General features: G+C 38.3%; 1 protein-coding gene across 15 annotated transcripts in view; it reads right to left on the bottom strand.

The window, feature by feature from the left end:
- The window catches only part of CADPS2 (calcium dependent secretion activator 2), a 318208-nt gene that overhangs the window by 139171 nt on the left and 155796 nt on the right, over window positions 1-23241 (bottom strand). For all 15 annotated transcript variants that reach the window (XM_059817284.1, XM_059817282.1, XM_059817293.1 and 12 more), the window contains 2 exons: window positions 22910-23021; window positions 12428-12567 (listed from right to left, as the gene is read on the bottom strand). In XM_059817284.1, coding sequence (XP_059673267.1) covers window positions 12428-12567; window positions 22910-23021 — 252 coding nt within the window. The remainder of the gene's footprint in view (window positions 1-12427; window positions 12568-22909; window positions 23022-23241) is intronic.

Here is a 23241-nt window from a genome sequence, read left to right as displayed (position 1 = left end):
TTCCAGATTTCCATCTCTTTGTATTGGGTAACATAATTTTGGCAGCCATCAGAGGCTAAAAATCCTTCATAGGTGCCTCAGTTAGACAAATCTGTGTTACTGCTCTTTGCACCATTCATCCTTCAATTCTTCTCTCTCTATGGTAGGATCATCACATGCAATCTGCCATCTGGGTATAATCTCATCCCACTGCTGCAACAAGTGGCTGTTGCTCAGCTAACCAGTCTCTCTCACGCTGTGATGATGCATTCAAATTTGCTGAAGTGGAGTAGCTACGAATTAGGAATCAGTCACATAAACTATGATGACAAGTCCTCAGTGATGCTGCAGCACAGCTCATCACCATCTTTATGGTCTGAAAGTGACCTCTTCTCTAATGTGATAAACTGAAAATTGCTGCCAAGGTCTTTTTCACTTCTTTTTTCCCCTCACACATGGACACAAAGACCAGGAAGTGTAGAAGGGGAGAGATTTAAAGTTGAGAATTGCAGACAGAAGTTTGATAGTATAAACTAGAAAAGTCTACCTAGCTGTTCTATGGGTCACTGAGATGCTTGGTCATAGGTTCTGAGATCTCACATAAGAAGAAAAAAACTGGCATTTACATGTGAATGCAAGGCACCATTAAGGTAAACCATTAGAGATAATCCATGCCGAAAGAATAAGAGTTTAGGACCCAGTGAGACTGCGACGTAACTGCATTAAAGAATGCTGAGGAGGGAACAAGGTACAAAAAACAGTACACAGGAAACAGACTGGTGCCAACAGGACCGGCTCGCTCCAATTGGTTAGTTTGTGAGGCTGGATAAGGATTTTAGCAATAATGAACCAAAGAAGGATTTGACACACATGCAGTACTGACTATGGGGATTCTCCATACCTAATCAATTATGCATACTCAATCTTAGTGAAGGCAGGAAGATATTGAACAAGTGTTGTTAAAGTTATGATCTAAAGACGACACATATACAACTGAACTTGCATCATTTTGCCCATCACAGAGCTGAAGAAAACCCATCTTAACATTTTCAGAAGCATGTGGCTTTTCAGTGAAATATAAGAAAAAGGAACACCCTACATAAACAGTTTTAATGATTTTTTAATGTGAGAGTAGAATCACTATTTAAACATAAATTACATATTCATGAGAATAAATTCTTAAATCTATTCTCAATTCTTTTACTTCATGTTTTAAAATGTTATGAGCAAAAACAAAGCAAATTTTTTTTAAAGAAAAAAATTATATTTTAAGTTATCTATTAACCTTGCTTAACCCATAGATCTTTTTCACATAAAGTCTGTTGCGGTTAAGCTAAGTGAGTTTGGATCTAAATTTATATCTCAGCTTTTACAAATATTTCAGATTAATTACTATGGAATGAATGAAGAATGACACCTTAATTAGTAATGCTTCTCTTGGCAATTAGGATTCTCTTGGCTTCTCTTAGCAATTAAAGTGGCAGTGGCGTATCATTAAGGTCTTCAAGATTCCCCATACCTCCTCAGAAGCAATTACTGTGGGAAGCACTGAAAATCAGGCTCATAGCTATAATCTGTTCTCTAAGGATCTAGCAGCAGGATAAACACTTTGGCTTCTTCCTTCCATAGTAATTTTGCATTAACCCGCCATCATTATCCAATTAATCATAAATGTAATTTTAATGTGTCATTTTTCATGAAGTTCAATTTTCATTTTTAAAAAGTAACTGATTAGAATCAATTGATTTTGCAAGTGTATAATACTAAAATCATTTAAATGAAGACAGCTAACACATTAGCACTTCTCTCCATGGCAAAATGCTCGCATTCATTTAGCACAATGAAATACTAGCATTTAGCACAATTTAAACTTTCATAACAGAAAATACTGCCATGAGACACCTTGGAATAATAATAGTAAGGCACCCATACATCACTAAAAGTGAATTAAAAAACAAGCCACTCTATCATGCTGCTTATAACGTACACAGTAAATTTTTACCTTAGTATATACAAGCGCATGTTGCCTTATTGAATGTAAAAATGAGAACAGGTTTGTCAGAATTTAGCAAGAAATATAAGATTATTATAGCAACATGGACACTTTTGACCCTCTGACTAAATAAAAAATACACACCATTGCTATTGGACCAAAATTTTAAAATGTTTATTAATTATGGGCCAATATTTCTGCTGAACTGTAAAGTCACTGTTTAGGTTTTCAAATTTTGTCTTAGTTTGTCAGTAGTCTCATTCCATGTGTCAGAAGCTCTTGAAACACTTGGGTTTACTCTGTGCTGGGATTTATGAGTCTTGTCTTGCAGAAAGGGATACTCAGATGCTTGTCTTCAGCGTCTTGGATCTTTGGAGTCAGCAACTGTCTGAGAGTTACTGTTGAAAAGAAAGATATTCTCCTTTTCTTAAGTTTTAGTAAAAAGCTCTTATGGTTTCAAAAGAAGCACGTAACTTCATGCAGCAGGAAAAGTAGTTAAGTTACAGATCAGCAATGCCAGTCCTTTTCAGTTCAATGTATTTAGCAATGACTACATTCCATGATGTATTCTGAAGTTTGCCATCAGGATGCTTTTCATAGCATTTTCTGACATATTATGCTGGTTTTGGCTCGGACAGGGTTAACTTTCTTCATAGCAGCTAGTATGGGGTTGTGTTTTGGATTTGGGCTGGAAACAATGTTGATAAAGCAGGAATGTTTTAGTTACTGTTCCTGACAACCACAATACATATCCTTCTGCAGGATCATTCACTGAGTAGAGAAAATATGCTCTACGCATACAAATTTGTGGTGCTGGATGTTAGATGGCATTTTGGCATACCTTGATGTAAAGAGACGAGCAGACATTCCTGAATACGCAGTGGTATTTGTTGCGCTGAATACTCCTGTTGCTGGCCACATTTTTTACTGAAACCCCTTTTTTCTTCAACAGTCAACTGTGTGCGATATTCAACCAAAGCCTATTTCATCAACACATCTTCCGTAAGTGGTGTTGAGTAAAGCACTGGCATTAATACACTTTGCTTCAGCACTTCAGAACTACCTACAGCTACCACGCTTGTCTTGATCAGTCCTAAGATTCTGGATTGTCATGCTAGGTCTAGGTTGAATATGGATTGGAAAATAAAGGTTTGCAGTTCATGCCTTTTCTGTCTTTGAAGCCAATGAAACTTAGCTAAAACTCTAATACTTCTTTATGCCTTCCTGTCAGAGGCTACAATGAAATCTTTTGCCCAGTGTCTCAAAGGTCCTCTGTACATGGCAAGGAAATAGGAGGTCACATTGTCCAAGCTTTGAGCCTGAGCATGAGCCAACTCTAATTCAAAAGTGTTGTGACCATGTTGGTGACGCCAACAGTTCTGCAGTGCAGGTGCTGGCATCACATTGTTTTTAGTCAGGGTGGAGAGCTGGCCAAGTATAAACTCTCTCTCTCTCTCTCTGCTGCCAAGTCCCATGACCTCCTCAAATGGTCGTATCTGATTTTGTGAGATTTAAAAGAAATCTCTAACTCATTTTTGGTTCATAAATAAAGTTTCTTTAGTGGATAATTCCCTTTAGATATGTCTGCTTTTGTTCATTTTCCTGTATTACTGACATCACCATTAGCTTATAAGGAACTCTTTGGAAGAGTTCATCTAGATGGGTAGATGAGAATGAGGTTCATAGAATGACTTGGGCACTAATTTTGAGGCCAGCTACACTCAGCAAACATCGTCCCGTTTGCCAGTAACAGGAGAGACAAGAAAAACTGTGCATACTATAAAATCATAGCTAGAGGGAGTGACTAAGTTTTACTTAGACCCCACTGACTCACATACGCACTTGATTCCTGTGACGGGATCCTCTTGCAGCAGACTGCTGCATCCCACAGTATTTCAACATGTTACAACAAGATTTCACAAGGCAACAACTGAGACAGACTCAGGAAATAGAAGCATTTTTGGTTATATGATTACTGAATCAAGACTCAGGTGAAGACCGAGGCTTTCCTTCACAGCAGGCACTCTTTACCCATACATGAGAAATGAGTGGCAGAGGATTATCTTTTCATCAATGGCACAAAGGTAGTTTAGCAACCTCCCATTTGTATACGGATTACAGGTCATCTCAAAATACTGGAAGGCTTGTTGTTGCAAATGGCAGGTATTTGTAGAAAGATTTACCTCCTAAATGTATTTGAGACTAATTAGGAGTAATTGTAATAGAAGTGATAAAGAGCACTAGTATACTCTACCCATATTTCTTACAACTCTGCTGTTCTTATAATAGGATAAGAAAATGCTTTGAACAAAACTTCAGATGTTAAAAATATAAATCAAGTGTGTCTGCTGCCAAACAGAACAAGCTGTAGGTGTCAGAGGACATCACAAACCCTAAACTACCACCAGTGCAAACAAAAAATCCGCCCAGGAATTAACTGAAGTGACATTTATTTCATATAAAATATCTATTTAATTTCATTAATCTTCATAAGGGTATATATACAGGCACTATTTTATCTATGAAGTTCAGTATTTATAACTAGTAAGAAAACCAAGAAATATCAGTAGAAGTTAAGCTATTTCTCCTAACTGCATGGTAATCTGCAGTGAAATTGTCTTATTATCTATCAAGGTAGCCCAAGTTTAATTTAAAATAAAAAGAGACTTAGCTTTTAAAAATCACCTAGGCAGCTACGCATATTTTATCTTTGACCTAAATTTAGATTTGAGAAACTGTAATTAGGCTGAAGAAAAAAGATGACATGACTGAAACTCACCTCTTGCTGTGGTAATTAATCTTTCCAAAGCTTTGTTGTCTGGTGATTAGGCATTTATTTTAATCTAGTAGATAAACTATACTTCTTCTGAATGCAGTATATATAGAGAAAAGTTTACCTTACCAACTCCAGTGTACCTTTCCTTTTTTTTCCTATAGCCAATGTCTTAGCATTGATAAACCAGCCTGTCAAGGCATTCCTCCCTACCTAGTGGCTTTGAGAAAAACTCAGAGAACTCTGCCGTAGCCTAAATAGCTAAATTTTTGGGCTTCTATAGTGAGGCTATATGACTAAATAATCAGAAAAGGACTCTAAACTGTCTGATGTTATGTAAAATTTGCAAAATTCAAACAAACTCAACACTTTCTTCCATCTGACTTTCCTTGTGCTGGGAAGGCTGGGAAGTCTCGATGTTCACAAACTGAAAAATAAGCCTTCTACCAAAGGACAGCGAAAACCGTGCTCTTCAAAGCAGCAGCTGAAGTCAGTGCTCTGCTACCCCTTTTTAAGCTGGAAGAAAAAGTGCAATAGCAAGAAACAGAAAGCTAGATGGTGCTAACATACTGACTTTATGGTTACAATTAGATGTGCTGGGCACAAGCTTGGAAAGACAAATCAAATGTTACAAAGAGATATAGTTACATATGTAGGTGAAGAAATGCTATAGTTAGAGAAGTAGCTACTTAACATTCGGTTCAGGCAATTACATTGTGTTGATAAGAAATGAAAAAGAGGAACAGGAATTTCTCAGATAGCCCCCTCTTTCTTTCATAAGAGAAAAATGTTAGTCTTCACTAATGAGTGAAAAGTATTTTCACTAACTGTTGAAAAGTAATGTAGAAAATTATTGTTTTTATCTCATGGAAAATAATACTAATTGGAGAAGTCTATGCTACATATTACCATATCATAACAAGTATTAGTAAGGATTTTCTAAGACACTGGATACATACAGGTTTCTAACAATTTTCTACAGTTTGAAGCAACTGTATACCTACTTGTTCTAAGAGAAACTAAACTTGGCATTTCAGCTTAGCCAAAATTTTGTTTCTATTTCACCTCTTTAGTGTTGGTAAAACAAATGATGCAGAATTATTCTGACATGTGTTTTGGCTCAGAGAAAGGTCTGAAACCAGTTTCACATTCATTATATGCAACATAAAGGCCTATCTGTGACAGGGAGCATGCAGCACTTGCTAAGAGAAGTGCGATTGTATTCCTGACATCTTTCTTTATCTGTAAATATAACCCAGAATTGAAATAGTCATTTCAATGTGGTCACCTTGCACATTTCTCTGAAATAACGATACTGGGAGCAGATCTCATCTTCAGATTAGCCTTCAGATTACACATCTTGGAGTTACAAAGCTAATTCTGTTTCTCTTCCTGCCCTTCTTTGCTAGGTGACCATGGACAAGCACCACGTAAGAGCTGGCACCACTGTTGTTCTGGCTAACTTCAGTATCCCCGTGGCTCTTCTTAGCTGACTTATGAGCTCACTAGTGGCTGTGACAATGGTTTATCCAGGTGACAGTCACACAATACAGCCCTACCCACTGGGAAGCCAGCAGACCCCAGTGCTATCCTCAGCTCAGTCACTGAATTGCCTGTGACCTTGGGTGATCTCTGTTCATTCCTGTTCTTCATTTCACTCATCTGTAAAACAGAGATAATTATACTTGCTTTGCTCTCCAATGAACTCTTTTATCAATGGGTGACAAGTGTCATAAAAACGTGAGGGGAACATTACTTATCCTCTAATTCTGCATCTTGGAAGACTGCTAACCAGGGCATTCGTCTCACAGATTTCCTTTAGTTCTAAAACAACAGCAGCAGGAGGAGAAATGTGATACTTCAGTCACACACAGGAATCAGTAGCTATATTTATTTTTTATAAACACCCTCCTAAGAACTTTTCAGTCAATTCCAAGTGCACAAGAGAAAAAATATTAAAAGGTTAGCAAATTCATGGTGATCTTCATATTCTGGAAATACACCCATTTAAAAACAACAACAACAACAACAATAATAATAATAAGTTGTTAGAGGAAAACGATTTCATACAGATTCCTTACAATTTTGGAGAGTACAAGTTTGAAAAAGTCACCAAAATAATTGCTTTACAGATGAGAGACAGGGAGAAAATCTGGGCATGTATGTACCCAAGGGCTTGTAGAATGTATATTCCAAACACAAAAGTTTAAGAAATTAAAGGTATAACATTTCTATATGCAACATGTCATAGCAGAAAGCAGAACAGAACTTATAAGAATGAATTTTGCCTTTCAAATCTTCAAAAAAGTTCTGGACAAGAAGAGCTGTGCTAAAATGTTTTACTTTGGAAGTCAAACCCAAATAATACTACTTTATTATATTGTTCTGTTCAGGCTGTTCAATTCGTAAGAATTTCATTTTACGTTATTATTTATTTTCTTTTTTTGGTATGACCATTAAGCATTACTAATCCTTTTAAAACAAGGATTGTTTTAATCTGAAAAAAATCTCAGTATTCCTTTTTTATTTCTAGATTGGAAGCAACAGAATAATACCCTTTAGTAACCACTAGGCTATGCTAACAGACAACTGACACAAAATCTACTTTTAAAAATAATGCATGCTTTAAATGCACGCGGATGTTCAAAGGCACTTAAAAAACCCCCACGCATTAGAAAAGGTATTTACAGTAACACACATATCTTGAGTAGATTGACCTGTCCTGCTTGTGTTTTCAACCCTAATTTAATTATGAATTAAGGAGAGCCAAGTGAGCCTTCCTGAACCAGTCCCTCACTAATGCTGCTATTCTAACTCGACAGAAATAAACAGGCTTTTAGCATTTTATATAGGAAGTTTTAAGGTCAAATTTTGCTTATTTCCCCTGATGATTTGTTTTAGATTCAAGATTGCAACAGAAGAAATTAATAGAAACGTTAAAAACCTCCTTTTCTACGGATGTTGGCTTCACTACCTTAATAAAGATAAAAAAAAATATCTTGTATGTGCATTTTAGACAAGGAAAAGGTTACCACATTCCATGAGAAGACGACAAATACATTACAAATTATGATAAAGGAATCTGAAGTATCATGAATTGTGAATAATTGGAACTGTTCTACAAATCCCCATTAATGAGTGACATTTACCTTGTGGTTACTCAGAATTTCTAGCTGTGCATGCTTCCCCTGGTAATCTATTGACAGGGTTTAAATAGAAAAGGATGGTGATATATCCTTTGGGTTGTTTCATACTTTGAGACCCTTTCACGCAACAATAAAAAAAAATTATCTAAAATAAATAATAGGATTATGTTTACTGTAAGATGTATATGAGAATTCCTGAATTTTAAGCTTATAACAGAATGCATAGAAAAATCATGGAGCGTTTACTTGATCAAGTGTTTATTTAAAAAGCACATTAGTGGAGTAACACTAGATTAGTTGTAAGAATGTGTCAACATAAACAATAGCGTAAAAGTAATGTGGTTAGCAAAGCTACCTCTTTTTTGCAGAGGTACAAATGAACTGCAGTTGAGATTCATAGTAGTGTTGAGTCATAAGGACTTTTATTTCTTGCTCTTAGAAGCAATTTATATAATGAAAAAAATCCCAGGTTTATAATTTTATTTGAAATATAATTATTTGTTATGACTGTAGAAACCCGAAGAGGGAATATGATCTGAAGGTGCTGCAGTCCAGAGTACTATTTGTGAATTAAAAATCTCAGTTTAAGTACAAGACAATATAGTTTGTAAAACTGAATATTCTTGAAGCATAAACGTGAGACAGGCTTTGAAGTCTTTCAGCATATCCCTTGTGTGAATAAGTGAAGTCAGTCTTAAATAGGAGAAACTTTTCTGAAGGAGTAAAACTGCAAACCCACAATTAGCTTGGGCCTGTGGGTTTTGCTAACCCTGCAGAAACTGAAATATTTGAGGGTAGCTCCCATATCTGAAAAAACAGTCTCTTATTACATTATTTTTTTAAATCATGATAGAGCATTAATCTAATAAAACCTCTCTTTCTGCATTTGGCTGTGGGGTAAAATTTTAATTCAACTTTGAATAAATTTTGAGATTCTCAGGTGAAAGGCATTATCTAATGCCAACAGATTGCCTTTTTCTCCTATGACACAAGTATGAATCTTGTATGTTAGCTTGTTAACTCAGATGACACAGAAAATGTAAGTTGTCTAGTTCAAAGATTGGGCAAAGATAAAGCATGAGATGTTTCTGAAAAATAAATTGAAGAATTAGAACTTAACTGGGATAATCACACTAACTACATTAGGAGTCTGTTATTAAGGTTGTAAAATTTAACTTGCTGACATGACAAAATTCTAGCAGCAAGGATGATCACATTCTTTCATCCTTTTATTTCCCCCACTTTTGTGTGCTGACACCGTGCTTAGATATCTGACCACATAGTAAAAATAAAATAAGATAAAATAAAACAAAATAAAGTAAACAAAAACCTCCCAGCCCTTTTCACCATTCAGGATAGCAGCAGCTGCCTTCCAGCTCTTCAACCTTTTTCTCCTCTTACGGCCTGTTTCATTGCATGTTACGCAAACGCTGTTTTACAGAGAGAATCGAGTTATTTGCTTTTCTACCTCGTGAAGGTTCACTGGGGAGCTGCAGAGCCTGGCACCACAATAACACTGCCCGGCACAGCATAAGCCTTTGGCCATGTGTTAGAGAGGCGACCAAGCCCCACTTCCCCAGCTCGTGAGGAGTGCAGGAACCTTTTCTACCAGTTGCTTCCCAAGATTTACCTTCAAATGTCTACGACATTGGGAGGTGGCATTATTCTCACTTCATAATGGGAGAACAGAAGTACTAAAAACTTTAGACTTCAGATATTAAGATGAAGATTTTAGGATATTTGGACTCTAACAGCACAATGCATATTTACATCCCAGTTTCCACTAATTTCAGCTAGTAGCTGTGAGTGTTGGGCACCTCTATGAAATCAGATTCCAGTTTAACAAACTGAGCACAGGAAACAAATAACATACCACCAGTTACTCCTGTCTCTTACAGGCAGGTCCTTCTGTGTAGCACAAACGGGGATAAAAGCCAATTCTTCCAGGCATCCCTCAACTACCTTAACCGCAAAATATTCCTTTGCCTTCCCTAACACTGTTCGTCATCCACCGTGTGTTTCCAGCCTCTTCACAAATGAGGATTTCTCTGATAATACAGTTATCAGTTCAGAACCAGAATAGCTTTCATTTGCATGTTGAAGCAGGTGGGAATCCCTCTTGAAAAAATAGCAACTGACCACTTAATACTTATACTCACCCAGGAAGTCAAGAGGAGGCTGCAGAGAGGGTCTGGATGATGGCTTTTCATAACATTAATGGTTCCTGACTGTACACTAATAATTCTTCTAGCAGGCTTTTTTTTTTTCTCCAAGCACCTTTTTCCTTCCTCGCACTGCAACTCCAGTGCCATCATACAGTATTTCATCAACCTCTTCAAAGGTTATTGGAGGAATTATTAACCTTTCATTTCATTTCACATATATTTATGGTGGAGCAGTCCATACAGGCCTCCCTCGGTGCCCTAACATTTCTAAACAAATGTGTAGGTAATAATCATTATAGCTGATGGCTGTACAGAAAGGGAGATGATGACTGACCTTGAGCATTTTCGGTGGGAAGAACAACGATATTTGCCTGGAGAATAGTGACAACAGTGACCCTGAAGTAAACCGAAGAAGTAAACAACTGTGCCAGGAGATTAGGATTCAAAATCAATGTGAAGAAGTAACCAGCAGCAGCAGATGAAAGGGACAATGATTGAATTAAATTATTGAAGGTAATATTTGATTGGGCAATCCATTTAATGCTCAGACAAGAAGACTAGTGACATAAACCAGTATGGAAAAGCAAACTGGGGGGTTAGGAAAACCCTCTGAAGAATAGCTCCCAGTCAAGAAAGCCTCTGGGTAAAGCCAGAAGCATGATGGGAGGAAGCCTTGTCCTTTTTTCTGGACCCAGGTCAAAATAAGTTGCATGTTATACCCTAATTGGCATTGCAGACAGCACGACCCCAACATTATCAGTGACCTGATCAAAAATGGGGACTTCTCCCAGTCATCTGTTGGGATAGGTGCATGGGAGCACAATATCCTGAGGTAGCTGTAGTGTGGAGTATGCAACCAAACCAGGTCACGTGCACGTTAGATGCATATGTTGTGTATTATTCGTTACTGATGTTGTTCAAGTCATCCCATCCCCATGGCTGCCTTTGGACAAACCATTTAAGAATGCAGGCAGCACCGTGCCACCCCTGCAGCATTCACTACTTCAACTGGCTGAATACCTTCCAGCAGCAGGAGACTGAAACCATGGTAGTAGACTGAATCTAGACAAAGATATGCCACAATTACCAAACCATTTCAGAGGTGTTCGGTGAGTGCAAATGAATGGGGTGGGGGGTGGGGACTGACAGGACACCATCATGCTTTAGTACAGACACGCACTTTTCTCTCCTCCCTAGGTCCTCTCCACCCCAACTTACTCATGTCAGCCTGATCTTCCTGTTCTCTCTCTTGCCACATTATCCCATTTCCCATATTCATGTATTTGCAGCCCTACTTCTAAGTCTTCTCATATCAGTCCCAGTCTCCAAGCACAGTAGCTCCAGTTCCCCCATTGGCTCCATGACTGGTTTCCCTCTCTTTCCTCCCAGCTCCTGGTCACCAGCCACAGGTCTCCAGCCAGCAAGTCTCATTGTTACAGTTCCGATCATTTGTGTCTGTAAGTTTCCCAAAACCAAAATGAGGGCTGAGGTTGATACCCAGGAAATTTCAGCCCAACCAATTACAGCTTTGCCAAAATTTAAATGTGTTTTTTTTTTTAAAAAGAAGTGTTGAATATAGGAAATTTTGGTATTTGCTGTCTGTATATAACAAGCAGAATATTAACAGGAGGAGATTAAAAAGAAATCTAAATAGAATGGTCACTAATTCTACATTAACATGTTGAATAGTCCTCTGTTTTTGAAATGTACTTCTACTTAATTCAGAAGAAGTTAAAAGGATGGAAAACAGCCCTGTTAATTGCTTTATAACAACAGATACAGCCTTGCATACTGTCAGCAACACTGCCTAGTTGGGATGAGGAATAGCAGTGGCAGTTGGTTAAGGGAGCTGTCTTCATGAATAATCTATTCCATATAGTTTTCAGTGTTAGACAGAAAAAACATCCTTAAACTGGTATTCGTACATAAATTCCTTTCAAGAGAAATACCATACAGTGGACAGAGAAAGAAAAGGGGAGACTATGTTGCAAGTACCATCACATTCAGGTATATAATTAATCCCATTTTAATGGAAAAATATGTTTCTCCTAAATATCAACTTTTTTTCCCAAAGTGCTATAAATTGTAACATTCAAAACCAGTTTCTAAATGACACTGTACTCTTAGTTCTGCATTTCAGAGTTAGCTCATCATCTGTCTTTACACATCACTGAATATCTGAAATGAATGTTATTCCTGACTATTCCAAACTTTATGTATAAAATGAGGATATAACACAATGCCATTCTATAGGAACTGTTGTACACATTTATATTGTTTTATAAACTTTATGTTTTTAGTTACATATGCTTAAACACAGGCACAATGAGGCAAAATAATAAATACAGACAGCCAGAAAATGGACACTTACCCACAGTGCTTCATGTGAGGTGGTTTATCCATTCTTACTGCCAGTTTAATTTTCAAGTCACTGTCCTGGCTGTTTTTGGGGACTATCATTTTATGCAGATCAGCTGACTTTGGGCTATTGGATGTTGGATACAACACTACCTGCAAGTCATAAAACAAAAACTTCAATGAGTTGATACAAAAAAATTCTGCTAGTCTTTAATGGAAACTTTTAAGCAGTGAAGATTCTTGTCGCTTCTCCTCCAATCTGAAAGATGACTAAAAAAGGTTTCATAAATCTAATAAACCAGTTGATTCAATCTTATTGTACTAGACCAATTTCCAAAATGAACTCAATCATTTTCTTACGAATGGGAATTTTCATATTATGAGTTAATAAAATCTCCTCCTCTGTTAGTTCATTCTGAACTAACAGTTTTAATCAAAAACGAATAGTTGACACTTGAAAATGGTCATGTACAATTAAACAAGAACCTAAACTTTTGCATTAGTCAGTGGTCTGCTGGAAACATCCTATTGAAACAATTTGCTGCAGCATTGTGCAACAGATCGTCCCTCCAGCAGCGACATTGCTTGACTGAAGAAAACCTTTCTTATCAACTCCTTTTTTGATCATTAGCATTAATAAAAGCCAATTATAGTAAAATTGCAGAACTTGGATATTAATTCCAAAGCATCTTTGCTGCAAATGGAGTATAATAAATGTAAGATACTATGTCCAGTTCACATGTGATATGACACAAACCTTTTGTTTAATCTACAGTGGTAGACATATAAAAAAATAAAAAATACACTGAATTTTAAATATTTAATTTTTAAAACATTTATATGAATTTGATAGTTTTACTAGCTAACCATTAATTTTAGATTAATATTAGTCACAAGCTGTTAAATATTTATTTACCATCCAGAAAGTTTATCCATCTATAGTCAGTTCAATTAAATATTACTACTTCATGAAATCCTTAGCCACAGTCAGATGTTTAGCAGTTAAATGCTGCTGAAACATAATTTCCTTTCATTCTTATTATAAGCACTCCTTTTGAATCAATTTAGAGTGATATATTCTAAACAGTCTATTTGGGAGACTTTCATAACATTCAGTGAGTTCTGAATTACCATTATCATGAAGCAGTATTTCAAAAGTAACAACACTCTAAAGAGCAGCATTCTTCACATCTTTTATTTCTTGAAAACTAAAATTAATCATAACATTAACATTCAAGTTAATTTCTTAGACACGGTCCTTGCGCCTTGTGTCAAATATATAAAACACAATATATTCTCCTCTGTGTTATTGGGAAAGTTAAATCAAGGATTTAAGTAAGAATCTCCAAGCAAGCATAAATCTAACAGATATTATTAAGCCAAAAATATTACAATAGTGTCATTCAGATCTAATTGTCTGACAGATGATGTAAGCTGAAGGACTTCAGCTTCTTGCATCAGTATTTTGCAGAAACACGTCCCTGCATCCCATTAATATTAGGAGCTCTAGAGAAGCAGAGAATTATGATGCATCACCCCTAATCAAGTGTGCAACCTTTATAACACCAGTGGGAGAAATAACCTGTCAGAACTATTGAGTACGTACAGTACCTTTTAAAGAGATAGGAAAAGTATATTCTGGTTCTAATAAATCAGGAGGCTACTTTTCTTTTCTTCAAATGCATACCAAACACTATTTATAACAGAGCTTATTCCTTCTTTCCCAAGAAACAAGCTGATTTTCATTTTGAGTAAAAGCCATCCCTTAAAAAAAAATTTAAAAGCATCAGGAGTATGGCAACCTTCAAGTTCTGAAGCACCAAACAGAAAATGATTTTTAGTTTGTTTATCTTTTTAAATGCAAGATTATATAAACAGAGTTATTACTCATTCCTTGCATTTAATCACTTGGCATTCACATAGGACTGTAGGTGATGTTACAAATCTTTTTCTTTTCCACAGGCTACAGTTCCTCTTGTCCTGTAACAGCTTATTACAGCTCATGCATCTCAACCAACATCTTTCTCCTGTCAACTTTTTGAGTTTTTAGAATGCTGATGAAAATATAAGCAGACAAGTGTTTAATTAATTCATAACTTCCGTACTGACGATTCCTTTTCTGAATTTTTAAGGAAGTATTTTGGAGCTTCATTTTCAAACCTCTTACAACGAGTAATTATCTGGCAGAATATTTAAGTATGCACTGTGTTGTACACTTTGTTTATGCCTTCCAGCTCTAAACAATGAGAGCTAAAAGAACTTTGTCATCAAACTTTTTATCTTTACACACAAACAGATGTACACACATGCACACAAGGCATTTGACAGGCATTAATTCGCTTCACAACAACCTTCATACTAATATTGTCCTTAAGGGCAATGCTAACCATTGTGTACCACATCATCAGGTGGCACAAACTGTAAGCTCCCATGAAATTACTGAAACCAAAACACTGGGAAAATGTTCCTTGATAGGAAAGGTAAAAAGTTGCTGAAATTTGTATTAAAAGCATTCTCTCCACTATGGCACACTGCAATGCAATGTCATTGCCATTGTCGATGGAGAAACTTTCTAGGCTATTCTGTCTCAGACTTCCTTTCAGCACTGCTTAAGGGATTTTAATCTTCTAGTTGTTGTTCTATAATCCACTTTAAAAAATAAAATGGTATCAACTCATATGTCTTCTCTGGGGGATATAAAACTCACCTACAGGATACTCTTTCACTGTGCCTAAAATTTCTAAGATTTTAATAAAATTCCTACTATATCATACATTTATGAATTATTATTTTATTTTATCTTATTTTATTGTTCTTATACCTGTGAATATCACCATAGTAGATTATACAGCAGCAGCACAGAGAACTATCAGTTGTTAGTCTAGGACTGTGTCTACAATAAGTAAACTAACAGGTGATGTGCTGTAACGAACTATTAACGACCAGAATGGTACAGGCGAAACATAGCTGCTGTGCATTGCATTGCTTCAGCTGATTTAAGGCAAATTAATAGTATCAAACACTGTGGGTTGAGATAGTTCCGTAAATTCAATCTTCTCATGATCATTAAAAATACTCGACCATGTGGTCCAATTATATCTAGTATTACATTTCCTCAGACCACACTGTAACTGAGAAAGTGGCAAGATCACTTTATGCCTCTCCTCATTCAGATGTAAAATAAACACAGAAATCTTAAATATTATACACAAACATATTTATAGATTTGTGCAAAGTGATGTTCTCAAAACACATTTTCTTCATTACGAGTGACTGAAAATGTTTCTCTCCTGGACTTAAAATATGACAGGTTGAAAGATACAAAGCTAATATCATTTGAGGGCTTAACTAACCATCATTTACAGTGATTTAGTTGTGTATTTAAGTCCCCAGATGGATCACAACAGAAGAACCTATTTGAAGTACACCTGAGGCAGTCAATCCAGCCAAGCAACTATTAACTCTCCTGTATCTTTGGCACACTGATCATGTCCTCTTTTAAAGGTATGAATGAAAAGTTGAGTCGTCCAAAATACTCTGAAAGCTTGAACAAACCAAACTTCGAACAATCTTGCTTTCTCAGAGCAGATGACCAAGCAGAAGGTTCAGAGTCAAAAGCGCTGTGCAGAAATACCTCCTATCGGTATTCCCATGTTTGGATAAAGCTCTCAAATAACCATCCCTGGCTGCAGTTGTCCTGTTGTCCAAAGAAAATGCAGCCTTCAAAAGGGACCAACAAAGCTAAGAGGCAAGCAGACTGGCAAGCCATAAGCACACGTGAGAAAAATCAAGAGTCAAGATAATGTCTACTTTTACCCCCATCCCACACTTGTGGCTGAGTTCAGTTTCAGCCAACTTGTGTCCTTGCATCCTGGCTGCTCCCCCTCCCCATTCCCTACTTCCACCCAAAAACCATGATATTTTGAGTTGAACCCAAGTGTTGGAGTTACCCACTCTTTTGACCCAAGTATTTGAAATGAGACAGATTTTACAAGTTGGTGTGGTCTAAGACACATTTTGAGATCTCAGACCTTGGGCACCAGACCTTAGTAATCATGGTAATTCTGAGCAGAATATGCTGAGTTTTGGCTCACTGTCATAAGCAAAAAAGATGAAAGTTAAGATCTGCAGCTGCTCCTTAATGCCTTGGCTGAGAGCAGATGACACTTAATATGCTATTACAGAAAACCCTTATCTCACCTTCAGTAGAGCTCACACCACACAACCTTAAAGAAAATAAAGATGCAGCCCATCAAGAGTCTCTTTCTCATAACACAGCCTGGGCCATCTTCAAAAAGCAGACCAAACCCTCAACCTGTCCCCATCCTCAGGGAGGTGCCAGATGCCTGGGGCTGCCCTGGTGTCCCCCATCCTGCCCCGCAAGATTGAATCTTGCATCACATGGCCTTAATCATAAGCAGCACTGTAAGCTCTGTTCAGAATAAACAATACACTCATGGGCATACAAGAAACCCCACAATGAACTGGAGAAACCAAGTTCTTTAACTCCTGTGCTCTACCAGAGACATTTCTAACTTAATTTGCGATTATTTAGAACTATGGAAAACAGAAAGTGCCTGACATATAAGATCATATGCTCCCTCAACTGCATTTGTTAAAGCTTTCATCATGCAACAGAACTAATTCTTTTTATGGAAGGCTTTTTCTTTCATGTTTTAAAATCTAGTGATTTGAAAATATGCCCATACAAGCAGAGACAACAGGCAAATTTTATGTTATGAAATAAGCACCCATTATTATCTGGCACATGCAAATTTATGCTGCTGGTCATTGTCTAAGCAAAGACCATAGAAAAATTTCCTAGTTAAATGCACTCTGTTTTACTGATTTGAAAACAGCATTATAGACCAAAAATCATTGAAGCTGGTTTGGGATAGGAAATAGATGACTAGTAACAGTGTAGAGACCCTTTAATGTTATGTTGTTTGTGTAATGCTGGTCCCAGCCTTACTTAGGGGACACTTACTTGTTTTTGATAGAAATGTCTACTGACTCCTCTCAAGTCACCTTCTCCCCTAACTTGAAAGTTTGGAGCTGTTCTGAGGTATGTCAGCCCCTTGCTCACAGACAGTTTAATGTCAGAAAGCCAGAAGCTGCTGTCATGTGACAAGAAGTGAAGTTCCCTCGAACGCCCCAGCAGCAGCCTGCCAAGCACAGCACCGCACTCGTGTCCTCTGAGCATTAAGTCATGATGCACTGCTGCCTGAAGGATGAAGCAGAAGCAGCTCAAGGGAAGGGACAAGGTTGGAGGTAGAAGCGGGAAAAGGAGATAGCTCTCTTGAAAGTAACTTCCTTAGAGAAGTTCTCACCTAGGGACCACCTAAAGAAAGGGTTAATAAGAACTTGATCACCAAGGGAGCTTATGAGTATTTTACACAAGCTCCATCATCTCACCTATTGAGCAATCTCTCACTTTTCATCTATGATTGTATTACAGCTGAAACACTGAGATAAGGCTTCGAGTTACAGGCAGTTAAAAAGAAACAAAAATCAAACAGAAAAACTAAACAGGCACACGGTGAAAGAGCTATCTAAAATACTGTTGTTGACAAAGAACCAGGAAGACTTTGCAATTTATGCAATCAATGGACCTCTGCTGATACTGCCAGCTGAACACTTACCCTAATAGTTCTTAGCAATTTATAAAAGTTGTCTTTAAGTCCTTCCCAAAGAGCCTCTCCCCCAAATCTAAGAGAGATCATGCCTGAATGAAAAATATCTCAAGAATTTCTGATGAGAGGCATTCTCAGAGAAGCTACTGAGAAAACCCCTGTTAGCATGGAAACAATAACACTCAGCCAGACATAGCAGGGTGCTGACAGGCAGACTGCTTGGGGAGCAAGAAAAAAAGGGGGAGTGGAAGCAATCTCTTATCATTTTCCAAACTTAAAAAAAAGACAGAAAAACTCAGACCTGCGAAACCTCAGTAATTTCAAAATGTGATGGAAAAACACATTCCCCAGGATGGCAGGCTTTAAATTAACATATTCACAGTATGAAACCGTCTCCGCTCAGCAGCTCTTCGAATGCAGCACAGAAGAGAAACAACATGCCCAGTGCAGTTGGCATTCAGAAACTAGGCAGTCATGCGAGTATGCATACCTAGCCAGTACAGCTTTTTTATAATGTCTTTAAATCAAACCCAAAGTAACAGCACCAATGAAAAAAAACATAACTGCACAGCTAATTATTGCTGGCTGCAGCTGACTGTGACAAGCAGGTTGTGAGACAATAGTTCCCTTCTAATTGAATAGTCAGAGCAACAAGGCTGAAATATTCTTATATTCAAAAAGTATCAGCAATCAAACACCACCTGCTGTTCTCACTTTGTATTCACATGTGTGCTAAGCAAGGACAATGGCTGTCACTTTGAATTACTAGGTTTGAACATCTTCATACACAAAGTACTGAACAAGGAAAAGTGGTGTCAGATCCCTGAGTTTCAGAAACCAACATGCTGGTTTTTCAGAAGTATTTACTCTAAATTCTGAAGGCTTCTTCATGGTTCCACAGTTTTTGCACGTACAAATGCAAATGTCCATTCTGCCTTCTGTATGCACATACAAAAATTATCGAAGCAGCCAGATCAGTGTCAGTCACATAAAAACTGTGCCACACTTTTCAAAGATACTTGAAAAAAGTAAGTTCTTAACATTTCCTTATTAGAAGAAACTTGGCTTCAAAGGTGTAGCTTGCCTTACTTTCTAGAAGTTAAATTCAGTGGTTCACTGTATGCAGAGGTCCACACAACCACAGACATAGACTGCGACTTCAGAAGCTCATGTTCTGTAGAACCCAAAACCAAATAACATCCTTTTTCCTCCTGTGCAGCACGTATCTCCATTTTTTCTTTCAGTGGAAAACTGAGTTTGTCCAACTGTCCTCCAGTTTGTGTAGAACAGAGAATAAAGGTTAAGATTTGTTTTTTGTTTGAAGACACTTAAAGCGGTGAGTAGGGAGCCAGAAGAATATCCCCCAGCAAGCAAAATCTTCTCTCGGCATTCACGACTGGATTTATTTTGGTTGTTTTTGGAGGAAGAGAGCAATGTCAGACAAGCGACAGAGTAAGTACTACCTCCTGTTGGTTAAGCACATCTTAAATGTCTTGAAGGGAGAAGATGTTAAGTACGCACAACAACCCTTGTGTCGCTTGGTGCTCACCTGGTGACTTCTGCAGCAGAGGCTGAGCAGCCCCCAGCCTCTGCTTCCCGACAGGGAGTATATAAAGCTGTAAGTATGGTGTGCCCTCTCTACTGAAAGCACGAGCCTGCATCCCTTCTGCTCTGACATGAGCTAGTTACTTCTGGAAATCAGCAGCATGTCCTCCTTAAACCAAGGAGCTGTAGTGGTGTCATACTAAGATCAGGGCCTGTATCTTAGGTTCGTAAGTGTGAGAGACTGCCACGCGCTGATGGGGGTCAATGGAACCGCCTTCTCCTCTGCAGCTCTGGGGAAAACTTTGCTGGCTCCACATTTCACACCTTAGATCTGTTTCCATAGAAAGCGGACGCCTTGGTGGCAGAAGAAACCTTTTGGTATGTGATGGAAGTTCAAAATTCAAATCATGTAGCTTGATGCCACCTTCTATTTCTAATTACGGATTAAACAGAACAAAACCTTCACAACAACTGCAGGGTATGGGAAAGGTTAACTTCAGTAATGTAGAAAAGTGGTATCAGGTCAAGACACATGCTTTGAAGAAAGTACTTGACAGATGAGAATTAATGTCTGCAGCAAGCCTACCTCAGAAGGGGCAGGTTTGAATTGAATTTTTAAGCACAGAAAAAATACCAGCAGAAGTATCTTCAGGCCTATTCAGGGTGTAACAAACCTAGTTGAATCAGCTGCACTCCTGCAAGTCACTGCAGTGTACTGACCAGGCATAAAGTTGCCAAACTTTATTAGAATTAAACTTATCCAGTGGGATCCTGCATCTTTTCAAAGGCAATCTGAATTTAAATCTCTCAAACCTGAAAACAAAGACATCGATAACAAAACAAGTCTTTGAAAGCTAAACCGTATAGCATGAGAGCACACAGTACCTTCAAATTATTTTGTAAAAATTCTGTCAAATATTCTTCCAGTCTCCCCTGAAGCTAGCAACCACCACTCTCAAACACTCTGGTTAAACCAGAGAGGTAAGTTGGCAGATATCCTCTTCTCCTGAGTTGAGCATCTACCAGCACCACCTGGAAGGTGTCTGTCAGCAACCCTGGGTATTGCCAGACCGGAGAGGCGCAGGAGGACAGACCAGATGCCCAAACAGGCTGATGCACAACCAACAAGCCCTTTTTCATGTTCTTCTCCACTGCTAAGGACCATGTGCTGCTGTACATAAGGTCATTGTGGGAGGTTTATCTTTCACTGACTTATCTTTTACAGAGGTATTTTTTGGGCTAGGACAGGGCCTGGACATATTTGGTAAATCAGGAATAGATTATAAAATGTAAAATCAGTATCAAAGATCAAAGGATCAAAAATCAAAATCAAGCATCTTTCAGGTACTTCTGTTTGCTGCTTTAACACAAGGGGAAAAAAGGTGATGGCCTTTGTCCTTTGTGACAAGGGGGAAAAAACCCAGCAAAAAGTGATGATTTTAATAGCCCAATTCTGGTACAAACCGCCAAACCTCAGAGCATCTGATAAGAGCATGCAGACTCTCTGCTGAAGAACAACAGGAGAGTAAGAATCAGCAAAAGAAACAGAAGATTGCTCTTTCATCCCTCATCTTTTATATATCTTGCCTTGTCTCTGGGAAAGCTGGGTGAGACTCCATCCAACAACACAGGCCAGCGAGTTCAGCGCCAGCCCCTCTCAACTACTTGTTTTTATTTTCTCTCTCTCCCCTCACCACTCCCAAACAAGAAAGGAAAGTTATTACCTTCTTTAAACCGGTTTGGTCAGCTGACAAATACAGATATGTCAGAAGGCAACCAGGAGTGGGAAGGCAGAGGAGGCAGGGAAAAAATACAAAAAACCCCAAATGATCTGAGGCCACAGGATACAGTTAAGGCAAAAGCTATATTCAATATTTTATATTTGAAATGTTTCCATTCTTTAAAATAATTTAAAATCTTTTTAGCCTCCTGTCCTAGAAACTCAGACAAGCTGCAGCATAAGAAAGCAAACCAAGCTTATACCTGAACTTCGGCGATTTAAGGTTGAAGAGCAAGAGGATCCTGTTAACACTTGTAATTCTTAGCCCCTTTAGTCTGTTAATGTTTCTTTTCTTCTCTGACTCCTTGGCAATGACTATGCTGGCTACTGTTCACAAAGGCCACAGTCCCTTCTCCACTGCCCTGCACCTTTGCACTGACTTTCCTTTTGCTTCTTTGAAAGGACTGAGCAAGCATGGAGAGTGAAGAAACTTCTCTGCATTTCATAACACTATGCAGTTCCTCTAAGTCCACCCTTTCAGTGTCTCTTTGTAGTTTTGAATCAAGATATTGCTGACTCCAGTCTGCTAAGCTGCACCCCTGTGGCTGCTCTGCATCTGCCACGACGCCTGCCTGGCTCCTGCCAGAGAGTTACCCCTACTTGGAAACCTTCCCCACGCAGATCCCTCCTTCACCTCAGCCATCCTTGAGCAGGTGACCTTGGAGGCCTCCTAGAAGAACATGAGAGGATGCAAGAAGTAGTAATACTGGGGATACAGTCCTGACCTTAATAAGTGACCCAACGTGTGGGAGAATCTGTCTTTGTGTAGCCGCCTGCACTTGGAGGACACAAAGTGGGGAAGAATCCTGCTCTTCCCAACAGGCTGTTCTTGCTTGAATGAGAAACAGCCATGACTCTGAATGCAGAACTGAGCGTTAAAACGTGAGCTATCCTCCATGCGTTACATGTCAGAGGGGAGAATTTCAACAGGAGATGGGGGGGCGAGATTTGCAGACCCTCTCTGCCTCGTTCACACTACCCTCCTCTTTCTATGATACATTGCTCTCTCCAGCCCCAGATTTTGGCCTAAGAAGGATAAATGATCCTGTCAAGATAAGAAAAACATGAAAAGGGAAGGGAAGCTCATACAGTACAAGACTGAGAATTCTTATTTTGGTCTGACATGTTATCTCTATTACTCCTTTCCCCTTCCCATCCTTCTACCACTTAAGTCCTTCCTTCCCTTTACCCAATTATTTGCTGTGTTTATTGCATGCCAAGTCTTCTCTGTCTCTTCTCAACTCCTAATTTGAATAGCTACAAGCACTGGTAGGTCACCTAGGAATTAAAAAAAGTTTTAAACAAGACAAAGAGAAGCATCATGGACCCCCGATGCAACTTTCTGAAGGGTAATCCAAGTCAACGTATCATGTTTTGAACACTGGGAAAAGTCACCCTTAAAGAAAAAAGCACTGTTTGGTACAGCTGCAGCAGAACAGGTGCTGTACTGAATACCTTTTTATGGCACGTTTTATCAATACTCGCATTTCTGTGCATCATTTCTCACACATTTCTTGTTTCTACACATAATACTCACTCTTCCCAGTTCTTTATCTTCAAGTGCCAGCACCCCAGTGCTTTCTGTAAAGAGTTTTACTTTGACAACAGGCCGAGGGTGAGTAGTGGTGAAATCCCCTTGAGTTCCCCATCTGCAATAAATAAAAGAACAGAATTTAACTGGGGCAGAGGACAGGCCTGAGAGTGATAGGACTGTAATCTTTTGTAGAGAATATTTAGTAATGCACTCCTGGAACTTAATTTCTAAACTTTTGGGGGGAAAGGGCAGAAGAGAGAGGGGAGGTACATTTTTGAGCATCCAAGATTAAAAATCTACATGCAAAAACTGTCTTTTCTCTGTGATAAGACAAA

This window comes from Gavia stellata, chromosome 4 (assembly GCF_030936135.1).
Source record: "Gavia stellata isolate bGavSte3 chromosome 4, bGavSte3.hap2, whole genome shotgun sequence".
Classification (NCBI taxonomy): domain Eukaryota; kingdom Metazoa; phylum Chordata; class Aves; order Gaviiformes; family Gaviidae; genus Gavia; species Gavia stellata.
The sequence above is the reverse complement of the archived record's forward strand: the minus strand, read 5'-3'. Positions and strand labels throughout refer to the sequence as shown.